This window comes from Gorilla gorilla, chromosome 9 (genome assembly GCF_029281585.2).
Source record: "Gorilla gorilla gorilla isolate KB3781 chromosome 9, NHGRI_mGorGor1-v2.1_pri, whole genome shotgun sequence".
NCBI lineage: Eukaryota > Metazoa > Chordata > Mammalia > Primates > Hominidae > Gorilla > Gorilla gorilla.
Window position 1 is genome coordinate 84356320 of NC_073233.2, and position 12644 is coordinate 84368963.

The window sequence follows — 12644 nt, forward strand, 5'->3', positions numbered from 1 at the left end:
TGCCTATTGAACTGCCTGGATTGATCCATTTATCTTTCTCATTTCCATTTTCCATTTGTTTGCATTGTTTTCCTACTCTAGTATAATGGAAAAAGCCTGTATTTTGGAATTGGACTTCTTGGATTCAGATCCCAGCTTTTGCCACTTACTAGCTGCTTGACTGTGGGAAAACTAAACTCTCTACCCAAGTTTTCTCATCTATAAAACAGAGAAAACAATGTATTTATTTTATAGGATTTTTGGGTGTAAATACATGAAATAATATGTGAAAAATTGTTACAGCCTTGCACGTAGTAAATGTTCAGTATTTTTATTTTCTTTATCATTTAATTTTATTTTTCACTACATTTATAGAGTTTTTCATTTTTGCTCTCATACTTTAAATTTCTAGTAACTCTTTTTCTCTCAAAGTTCCTTTTAAAAAAAAAAAAGCATCCTACTCTTTCATAGAAGCATTGTATTCTCTTACCTAATGAGATTCATGACAATTTTTTAAATGTTTTCTTCTTTCATGTTCTCTCTGTAAGTTCCTTTTATCTATTTGTTTTGATCTCTTTTATTTAGTTTTCTTAAGTGTCTGGCTGTCTGCTTACAAATGAAAATAGGCACTAAAAAGTGACAGAAAGATCTGTGTGTATGGGTGGGACATGCTGACTGGTGACTTTCATCGTAAATTGACCTAGCCGGACTATTTTGTTCAGGAACATCCACTACCCCTTTACCTCCACCATTTGTCACTGTCTTTAGGGCTTTTGTTTGGACTGGTAGGATTGTTCAGAAATATCCCAGTCTCCTGCCTTGAGTAATATAAGCCTGGTTGGCAGTGTTTTGTTTGGGGGTTAAATAGAGGGAAAGGGCTGGGTGGGCTCACCATTCATGATATATATACTTTACTTATCTCCTCTGTTTTTAGCATAGTACCTGGCCCCCCAGATGTGCCTGATGTCATTAGATTTCTTTGTCAATCTCCCTCATGACAGTAAATTCTTAGCCTTCCCTTAGGATGGGGGAGAATAGCTAGGGATCTAAATCGTTCTTAAACAGATTTTCAACTAATTTTCCTCTCTTTAGTTGCATGTTTATCCCCACTTCAGAAGTATCTGGTGCTCTCAATTCCTGAGTCTTTCTGGGGCTCACAAATGCAGGCTGCCTTATTTTTTGTTACTCTTTACTGCCTTAGGTTTTTACACTCTTAGATATGCTTAATCCATTCTTATTTGTCTGTTTTTCAGTTTCCAAACTTTATAGCTGTTGTCACCTTTTTGTTTTGACCTTATAGGTTTATGTGCCTTTTCCCTTTTAAAAAAAAAATCCCTTCATGCTGTTTTAGAGGGATTTTGGGGAAGGAGTGGAGGTAAATTCTGTGTTCGGTGTATGGTCTTTCAACCTTTGAATCTTTACTCCTGTGATAACTTCCCCTTAAAGAACCTCCTCGAGTTTCTTGCAAAGATGTCACTATATAATATATTAAAAATTATCATTATTAGTAACTAGAAGTGATAATGAGCTGATCTGTGGGATGTAATTCTATTTTCAGTCTGAAGATGAGGGATTATGGTATGGTATTAGAATCAAACAAAAACTTTGAGAGTCAAGAGTCCTGGGTTAGAACCCTAGTTCTTCTAGTATGACCTAAATAAATTAGTCTTTCTAAATCTGTTCACTCATTTATGAGATGAGAATGATGTCATCTTAGGACATTATTGCAAGGATTAAATGAGATTGGATATTTAAAGAGCAACATAAGGTATGTATTCAACAGTTGTTAGTTCCTTCCCTTGCAGGTATTTTATGGAGTGTAGAGTTTTGTTTATTTACACTGTTGATTAATGAGCTGTTCCAAATAAAGGAAATCGTCAGTTCATTGAAGCATATCCCTTCAATAGAAATTAACTATTTTGATGACTTCTTAAGTTTTATACTGAGGATAATTTTTACATTTTTATTTGATGACTCCAAGATAGTCTTTCTGAATGTCACTTTTTATATGCTATTATAGTTATTGCCTTCTAAGCTGGCCCTATATTAGGTGGCATCAGTCTGCTGTGCCCTGAATTTTTAAGTCTACTTACTATAACGCTTTTACTGCCTTTGTTGCTGGATCTTATTTTCTCAGTAATTCTTCTCTCTTCCCTGCTTCTTGTCTTGTCTTTTAATTTAGTATTTGAGAAATAGTAAAGCAAAGCTGTAGCTAAAAGCGTACCTACCTCCCATCCATATCCTTCTATTCCTGTACTCTGTTTTATTGTTATTCATTATACTTACAACTAGTTGATATTATATTGCAAAGTTGTTAATCTTCTATTTCTCCCAGGGACTATAAGCTGCTAAGGGTAGAGACTTTGTCTTATTCTTCAATGTATTCCCTAGTATTTAGAATAGTACTTGGCATGTAGTAAGTGCTAATTAATATTTGTTGAATGAGTAAATTAATGAATGAATAGAAGTATCTGGTTCCAATACTGGCTTAGCTACCTCCCTTGAGCCTGTTTCTTTATAAAATAAAGATGATCATAGGCCGGGTGTGGTGGCTCACACCTGTAATCCCAGCACTTTGGGAGGCTGAGGCAAGCGGATCACCTGAGGGTAGGAGTTCTGAGACCAGCCTGATCAACATGGAGAAACGCTGTCCCTACTAAAAATACAAAATTAGCCAGGCGTGGTGGCACATGCTACTCGGTAGGCTGAGGCAGGAGAATCGCTTGAACCCGGGAGACAGAGGTTGCAGTGAGCCGAGATTGTGCCATTGCACTCCAGCCTGGGCAGCAGGAGCTAAACTCCATCTCAAAAAAAAAAAAAAAAAAAAAAAACTTAACGTGGTACATACAGTGAGTGCTCAGTAAATGCCACCTAACACTATTAACTTTTCAGTCTTCTTCAGTAGACTTAGCTAAAAATACGTGTAGTAGATGAGGACTCAGTGAAGTTTGTGAACTTTTTTTAAGTTCGTTGACTTTACCATATATTTATTTTTATTTTTTTCTTCTGAATTTTCAATTGAGAATGGATAGTTGAGGTTTTCAGACTTGTGATGTTTAAAAGAGGGCATATTTATCTCCCAAGTTATATATGAGCCATACCATGAGAGTTCAGGTTCAGAACCTTAGATTTGGCTTACTATGGTTAAAAAAAACAAATGTTTAAAACAAATTAAATTAAAAATAAGACTCATTCATTCCACAAATATTTATTGAGCACCTACTATGTTCCAGATGTAAAACTGTACTCTTTTACTTCTTGTGTACTCAATGCCATTACTTTTATTATTTTGTGGACAAGCTGATATGGGTAGGACTAATAAATGTTCTTGGAGTTTTATGTTTTTCTTTTGCTTGGGTAATTGGATTTTTCTGAAATCTATCCAAGGCTGTTGCCATTATTGCATTCACTTTGGATTTGTCACAAATCCTGTATAAGGCAACTTAGGAATTATTGTAGGTGAAGTGATTTTTATATTAAGTATAATTATTTATGAATTTGTGGACTTTATTCAAATTCAAATAGGTAATATATTTTCAGGGTAGACACATTTCCACCTGTGTTAATGTGGTGCCTTCATTTTAAATATAACATTGATGCAGCACTTATATATCAGAGCAGCAGAATTTAGCTTTATGCCTTCATGTGCTTGATTGATATTTTTCATTTTGTCCTTAGGGTGCAAGTCCCAGCACTCTTAAGGAGTTTTTGTGAGTGCTAGAAGGTCAGTAATTTGAATTATGGCCTGAATAAACACTGTTTGGTTCACTTGGTTTTAAACCCCTATACTTCCTTCTGTTGTAATGAGTAACTTTAAAGTACAAGTAGGTTTCCTCCAAGGTGGATCTCTAATGAAGGATAACTTCTTTTCAGATCAGAAATCATCTTGCAGGCTGAAATCTCAAAATAGATTTTATCATTTGTATCTGTAACCTAAAATATGCTGTTAAAGACTCTAGATTCATTTTGCTGAAGTTTTGTCTTAATGTTAAAGCTTACATGTATATTCTAATTCTGAAATTGCAAATATTTGGTACAAGTGTGAATGCTTCCCTTGCCCTTGCCCATGACAGACATTGCTAATTAACTGTGGCATACTTTCCTGCTAAGCCTTGGTGAATTCTTATCTGGGCCTCAAAGTCCTTATAAGCATTGTGCTCCAGGAAGCTACGACAATTAGTTCAGAACTGGCAAAAGTGAACCCTCATTGCCATTACTACTCTAATGGTTTGGCTGTGGCAGCAGCTGTGAATTCTTTGGATTCTCAGAGGTATCAGAATTTGGGAAAAAAATAAGAAAAGTTTTAAGTGAAAAAAAGTATATTGAAATACATTTTCAGATTGATTTGATGTATAATGCCTTTACTGATATCCTTTTCACATTTATTAAGTAGTAGTAATAAGCTACTAATAAGTACCATTTGTTGACTGCCAAATATTGACAACCTGCTATGTGCCTAGCACTATGTCAGATGCTTAACATCATTATATCGTTTAATCCTTGTAATGACTTTGCAAGGTAGGTATTATTATCCCCATTTTATAGATGAAAATTGGAGCCCAGAGATTCCAACATGTCCAGGGGCCTGCCATTTTTAAGTGGCAGAGGCAGGATCTAAGTGCAGGTTTATTTAAGCTTGTGGTCTTTTTGCCATATTGGTCTATTTCTCAGCTTGTATCATGGTTGATTGTTGTTTTCTAATAATGCTATATAGGTATTTGCTGATCAAGTCTATCTATAAATACGCTGATTGACTCTATATAGGTGTTTGCTGATCTTATGTATCTTTCTTGATGCCTCAAATAATTAACTAACAAACTCCTTAAAGTAATGGACAAGTACTTATATCTTGTAATTCTCTGTAACACTGGATAAGAACTTATATCTGGTAATTCTCTGTAACACTCAAAGTATATAATAACAATGTTATGGTCCGAGCTTCTTTGAGATGTAGGTCCTGAGTACAGATATATTCAGTAAATTTTGACTGACTCACTTCTGGCCTTCTTTAGAAGTGATATAAAAATGAAAAAGAATTTTCCCTTAAATTCTTTAGATTTTTCAAAACAGTTTTTCTTTTCTAGCTAGGTACAAATAATTTCATTTAAAGAGGAAGGAGATAATCTGCTCTGTTTTGGGTTTTACTATACCACCCCAGAATAAAAATGTGATACTACAGACTTCTAAATAATTTTTGTGTTCTCATGTGTAAAATGGGGATAATAATAGTACACATATCATAGAATTGTTGGGAGATTTAAATAAGCCAATACATATTAGCCGTAGGAGCTATTCTTGATTCCGGTCTTTTCCTTAACCCTGCCATTTCCATTCATCAACAAATCCTGTTCTCTCTACTTTTCAAAATAATCTGACTTTGATCACTTTTCTTTATTTCTACTACTAACACTCCGGCGCAGGCAGCCTCTATCATTTTCTGCTTGGTCTGATGCAATAGTTTAAGTGGTCTCACTGCTTCCCCTCTTGCCTCTTATCATGTAGCAGCTAGAGCGATCTTTTAAAATATACATCAAATTTTGTTTTTCTTCCTACTTAAAATATTCCTGTGGCTTTCTATTATACTTAGTATAAAAATCTAAATTCCGCATTTGATGTAGCCTCTGCTTACTTTTCCAACTCCTCTTTGCCCTATGTGCTTTTTGCTACACTGCTTTCTTTTCTGTTTTTAAATTTATCAAGCTACTTCTGACATTAGGTCCTTTCCTTCATACTGTTCTCTCTGTCTGGAATGATTTGTCACTAAATCATCTACAGTTTTCTAGTTATACTGGCAAAACCTTGACATCTCTTTCCTGCCTCTCTTTTTCTCCATTCTTCATATCAACATACAAGCAAATCCTGTTGGCTTTACCTTTGCAGTGTATTCAGAATCTGTTCACTTTTTACTTCTTCCACCACAAATACTTTGTTCACCATCATCCCTGCCTGGTTTGTTACAGGAGCTTCTTAATTTGTCTCCCTGTTTCTACCTTCATTGCCCTACTGTACTTTTTACCTAACAGGTAGAGTAATGATTTTTTAAAAAATGGACTTTATTTTTTAAAACAGTTTTAGATTTACAGAAAAATTGAGAAGATAGTACAGAGAGTTCTCATATACTCTGCACCCAGTTTTCTCATTCTCTTTGTTTTGTTTTTTACCAACTTCCTGAGAAGTCTCCTTTATTCTGAACATTTTACATTGGTGTGATACATTGTTATAGCTAATAAAGACTATTAATGCATTAATGTTAATTAAGTCCATGATTTATTCATATTTCCTTGGTTTTTACCTATTGTCTTTTTCTGTTCCAGGATACCATATTATATTTAGTTGTTATTTCTCTTTAGGCTCCTCCTGATTCCTCTTTACTGTGAAAGTTTCTCAGACTTTCCTTTTTTTTGATGACCTTGACAATTTTGAGGAGTACTGGTCAAGTATCTTGTAGATACCCCAACTGTTAGAATTTGTCTGATGTTCTTCTCATGATTAGACTATGATTATGGGTTTTTGGACAGAAGACCTCAGAGAGAAAGTACCTTTTTCATCACATCATATAAAGGGTATATACTGTCAACATGCTCTTACATGGTTTAGTCTTCATTACGTCTCTGCAGTTGTCTACTACTACTTTGTACCCTATACATTTCTATCCCGTTCACTAGATCTTTGAAGTTTCTTGAACATACCAAGCTTGCTTCTGCTTTAGGGCCTTTGTATTTACTGCTCCCTGTGCTGATGGATGGTCTTCTGGGTAGCACCATGGTTCATATCCCTACTTCCTTCTGGTTTCTGTTCATATGTCACCTTACTGAGAGGTCTTTATTGAATACATTACTTAAAAAATCATACGGTGCTCCCATCATTCTTTATTCTCCTACCATACTTTTTTGTCTCTTCCATTTGTCTCTGTGTGACATATACTTACATTTCTGTTTATTTCTCTCCCACTACTAAAATGTAAGCTACTTGAAGGTATCAACTTTGTTTCTTTTGTTCATTCTTCTATTCTCCAGTGTCTAGAACCATGCCTGGCACATAGTAGGTGCTCAATAAATATTTATAAACGAATGAATGTTTAAATTACTTTCTAGAAAGAGTGTGCCAATTTATACTCCCTAAGTAGTATGCTGAAATGTCTACTTTCCTGTATCTTATACAGCGTTGATGTTATCTTTTAAAATATTTGATTTGTAAAATTGTTGCTTATAAATGCATTTTGATGATTACTAGTAAAGGAAAATTTTAATATATTTTAGTTGTATATTCTCTGTTGAATTGCTTCTTCGTTTTTCATAAGCTATTTTTAAATTATATATAACTAACTGTGAGTCTAGATACATTAGTAGTTTAGTAGGTACATAAAAATAACTTATTTTTTATTCCTTAGGTTATTATAGTCACCACATCACCAAGCTCAACCTTCGTGCCCAACATTCTCTCCAAATCCCATAACTATGCAGCAGTCACTAAGCTTGTACCAACGTCAGTCATTGCTTCTACAACCCAGAAGCCGCCAGTTGTTATAACTGCTTCACAGTCCTCTCTGGTCAGTAATAGCAGCAGTGGCAGCAGCAGTTCTACACCATCACCTATTCCTAATACAGTTGCAGTAACAGCTGTGGTGTCCTCTACACCATCTGTGGTCATGTCAACAGTAGCACAAGGTGAGTGCTGTTTCACAATTTAATTCTGTCACAGTTGCTATATGGAATTTTGAAGAAAACTTGGTGGGTATGTTTCTCTGCTTTGGATATGAAGGTCCCTACTGTTAGACCCAAGATCACCACCCCATGTACCCCAGTTTGAGAATGTCAAGATGGTAGGTGATTCCATTTTCTTATATTAATATGCTTGCCCCAAGTTGTTTTGCAAAATACCTAATTACCTGGGCTGCTAACATTCACAAAATGTAGGTTAAATCTCGTCACTATAAATTTCAAAGGTCTGTACAAATATCTTTAATATAATGAAATTTTTAAATGAGAAATTTGAAATTATATTACCATAGGTTCTTCAGAGGAAACATCAAGTACACATCCTCTTCAAAGTAAATGATAAGAGGTAGGAGGAAGAAGATGGTTTCAAGGATATGCCATTTGCTTTTTCTTCAGTCTCCTACATTTTTCTTTTCTTTTTTTTTTTTTTTCTCGTTGAGACAGGGTCTCGCTCTGTCACCCAGGCTGGAGTGCAGTGGAGCAATCTTGGCTCACTGCAACCTCCACCTCCCGGGCTTAAGTGATCCTCCTACCTCAGCCTTCTGAGTAGCTGGGACCACAGGCACACACCACCATACCCGGCTATTTTTTTTGTATTTTTGGTAGAGACGGGGTCTCGCCATGTTGCCCAGGCTGGTCTGGAACTCCCTAGTTCAGACAATCCACCCGCCTCAGCCTCCCGAAGTGCTGGTATGACAGGCACGAGCCACTGTGCTCTGCTAGTCTCCTAAATTTTTCTGTATGGATAGATGATGGAAATATTAACTGAAGAGCAACTGAGACCTGAACTCAAGGGCAATTGCTGCTTAATAGCACAGTAGGCCGGGCACAGTGGCTCACGCCTGTAATCCCAGCACTTTGGGAAGCGGAGGCAGGTGGATCACTTGAGGTCAGGAGTTCAAGACCAGCCTGGCCTGTAACATGGTGAAACCCTGTCTCTACTAAAAAAATACAAAAATTAGCCGGGCATGGTAGTGCACACCTGTAATCCCGGCTACTCGGGAGGCTGAGGCAGGAGAATCGTTTGGATCACTTGAGGTCAGGAGTTCAAGACCAGCCTGGCCTGTAACATGGTGAAACCCTGTCTCTACTAAAAAAAATACAAAAATTAGCCGGGCATGGTAGTGCACACCTGTAATCCCAGCTACTCGGGAGGCTGAGGCAGGAGAATTGTTTGAACCCGGGAGGTGGAGATTGTAGTGAGCTGAGATCCATCCCTGGTGACAGACCGAGACCCTGTCTCAAAAAAAAAAAAAAAAAAAAAAGCAAAGGAAAGGAAATGTGGAAATCTGAGTTCCATTTTAGCTTAGTTTCTTAATACCTTTGTGTTCTTCCCATATGAAAGACAAGACAAATAGCATATCATCAGAAATGTCCTTTTTTTAGTGTTCGTAGGTCTTAAGAGAGTGATTAGAGGGAAGCATATATTATATAGAATTCATACCCATATTTATAGTCTGTCAAAGGGAGCTTGGAAGCAATATAGAAGGGTACTTGGTATTAGTTTTCATTGAGTTTTATGTGAATAATATATAACTTAAGACAGATTGGGGCTTGGAAATATTCTAGTTTATGAACTAGGAGTGAATTGCAAGCACTCAAGTAGAAAAACAGTGTCTTGATTGCTTTAATGATGTATTGTGTATTTTATGTAACTGTTAGCAAGGAAGAGATTACATAGATATGGATGCAGTCAGTATTTCTTCACTCTGCAGCTGTTATAGTAGGATATGGGAGCATCTGTCATTATTTTCTAGTTCTGATACCCATTTAATGTCTCAATCAATGACAAGAAGTAGCAGTCTTCAAATTTCCTTTTACGTTACCTTAAGTAATTAAAAAAAATTCCAACATTTCTATTTATACAGCAGTGAATGAGAATATAGTCCTGTTAAATACAGAAATATATATTTTTTGAGATAGAGTCTCCCTCTGTCACCCAGGCTAGAGTGCAGTGGCATGATCTTGGCTCCCTGCAACCTCCGCCTCCCGGGTTCAAGCAATTCTCCTGCCTCAGCCACCCCAGTAGCTGGGACCTCAGGTGTGTGCCACCACGCCCGGCTAATTTTTGTATTTCTAATAGAGGTGGTGTTTTGCCGTGTTGCCCAGGCTGATCTCGAACTCCTGGCCTCGAGAGATCCTCCCGCTTCAGCCTACCAAAGTGCTGGGATTACAGGTGTGCACCACCACGCCCGGCCTAAATATAAAAATAATTTTTATACAGAAAATTTGTTTAAAATGTTGGTTACAAACATGTTCCGAATTCACCATTTTATAATTTGAAGGTTGAGAGAAGGAAAGGCCACCTGACTCCTCACTCGACTGATCCATGTATCAACACTAATATAAATTATCATCTGTTGATAGTTGTTTTTCTCTGCCAATACTCATCAAACAGTTTGCTGGTTTTACTGTATTAGAAAGATTACTGTTTTTCCAAGGTAGATGGTACTATTTGAGATGAGAGATATTTCTCTTGGTTACTAATAAAATATCTTGAAGCAAAATGAATATTCCAAGCTTCTAATTTTCATTCTTAATTTTCTCCAGGTAGCCACTGAATCTCTTAGGAACTTAGGACTTTCTTCATTTTCTCCTTTGCTTCTTAGCATTCTACATCTCTTTGAGCCTTAAGTAATTATAGGGGAGCTGGATGTGACATCTCAGAGATTTCTCTTAAAGTCACTGGAAGTTAATAGAGAATGAAGGATGTAAAAGTAAACTCTGAATATAGATACTCAAGGAAACGATGTGATTATTTTGTTTCTGTTCGAGATATTTAATTTAGATGTTATTAGTACTAAGAAATCAAGGAATTTTATTTTTTTTAAACAAGGTAAATATTGATGGAAATGGTAACACAGACTGCGTTTGTGATTGTGCCTGCAGGACTTCTGTAGCAGCTCCTGTGTGGGTACATCAGGCAAGAGGGCATTCAGTGTCTCCTACTATGGACTAGAGACATATTGTTTTAGGGCTGATGTATCTCTGGTTGTGCCTGTAGGGATAGCTGGTTGTAGAGGGGAAAGGGTCTTAGCAGTAACTTGGTAAATGACTCCATGTTTGTAAGTGTAGTGATGGTCCACACTGCATTAATTGATGTAGTTATGTCTCTTTTAACTTAGCAGTCTTCTCTCTCTTTTGTCCTTGCAACTTACTTGTTGAAGAAATAACTACTTTTTCTGAGAGTTTCCCATAGTCTGGATTTTACTGATTTCATCTGTGTATTGTAGTTTAACAAGGTCTCCTGTTCAATGCATTTCCATAAAACTGGTAGCCAAATCTAGGAGCTTGATTAGATTCAAGTCTGATTGTTTTTGGAAATAGGAAGAATGAACATTTTATAAGTGGTGGTGTATGCTTCTTGTTGCATCGTTTTAAGAGACACGTAATGTCTGTTTTCCCTTTAGTGATGTTAACATTGACTAGAGGATACAAGTGTTACCAAATGGTTTTAATAGCTATTGATAATCTTTGCCTAGATCTATTATTTTATTGGTTGTTGCAAAATGCATTTTATCTTTATTTTCATTTATTAGCTACAATTCTTAAAGAAGTACTTTCCTTTATTATTATTGCTTACCCTGAGGTACAGTTCATATGGGAAAAGCAGGATACATGCCTGATTATTTCTCTTTATTTGTATGTTTTCAGATGAATTGGTTCATTGGCCAATAAGATTTTCACTCCCCATATTATTAAGATTTTTGATGTCTATCAATATATTGCAGATCTTCCTTCTGGTGCTCACATTGTTCCATCCTTGCCAGTGGGAGCCTCTTAGTTGGTTTCTAAATTCTTTTGACACAACTACATTAGTCTTTAATAGTGTCCTTGTTTTGTGGTATGTTGAGATGTTCCAGGTTCATCTTGTACATTTTCTCCCCTAGACTTGAAATTAGACATTTCTTCAGGGAGTCCTGGTTTCTTAGTGAAAAATGGTGTTTAGATACCACAATCTGGGCATTGTGGGGGTGGTCATTACTACTGTATTGGTCATTGTTTCTGTATTTTATTGGTGGACAGACCTACAGTTCTTTTCTGTTTAAGAGGAAATATATCGTCGCTTCATACTGATATTACCAATTCCAATTTATAATTATGGGTTTTAACTTTTTCTATTTGTATGTTTGTATTTTTTTCTGTCCTCATGATTCAGGAAGGATCTTTAGGAATCAGAAAATCCTGATTCCTAATGATTAATAAAATTATACCTTTAATGTATTGTATAATACATAATAGTTTCAGAATAACAGAACCAATATGATTATTGAACATAAATTTTTATTGTAGTTATTTAGTTTTTAAGGGTATTCTAAGGATATACAATCAAATTACTGTATTTAAAAGTCACGTGAAATTCTTTTCTCTGTAGTCAAGCATTATAGGTTAATTTATTTCTGGTTTTTTTTTTGTTTTTGTTTTTTGTTTTTTGTTTTTTTTTTGGATTGTCATTTTGAAAATTTTTGCTAAATTTTATTTATAATTATATAACATATTTATGTAGTTCCAAAATCAAATCCACAAAATCAGGTATGTTCTGAGAAGTCTGTTTATCTATGACTCCAACAGTCTGTTCTATCCTCCCTGATAGGTAATCTTTTTAATTTTTATTTCTCCTTTCATTTTTTAGCATATAAGCAAATATGTATTTATTATATTTTACTTTTTTCTTAGATAAATGTAATATGTTATACAAACTGTTGTGCACTTTAATGTTTGGAAGGAGTAATTTTTAATTTGGTGGTTATAAGTCTGGTGCTGGTAATACAGAAAGAGGTAATAGCTGAAATGTGGTTTGTGTGTATAGAAGGAAATAGTTTATCTTAGATGACTGCTTCTTCATAGTTGATTCATCTTCCTTTTTCCTCCAGATTTTGTACTTAACAGACTAGAAGCTGTAATTAGCTTTTATTGTTATCTCTCAAATCCATTCTCAAATGGGCT

General features: G+C 35.6%; 1 protein-coding gene across 15 annotated transcripts in view; it reads left to right on the plus strand.

Moving 5' to 3' along the window:
* Window positions 1-12644, plus strand: part of EMSY (EMSY transcriptional repressor, BRCA2 interacting) — a 110549-nt gene that overhangs the window by 24224 nt on the left and 73681 nt on the right. For all 15 annotated transcript variants that reach the window (XM_055356843.2, XM_019037534.4, XM_063693393.1 and 12 more), the window contains one exon: window positions 7370-7646. In XM_055356843.2, the coding sequence (XP_055212818.2) occupies window positions 7370-7646 (277 nt within the window). The remainder of the gene's footprint in view (window positions 1-7369; window positions 7647-12644) is intronic.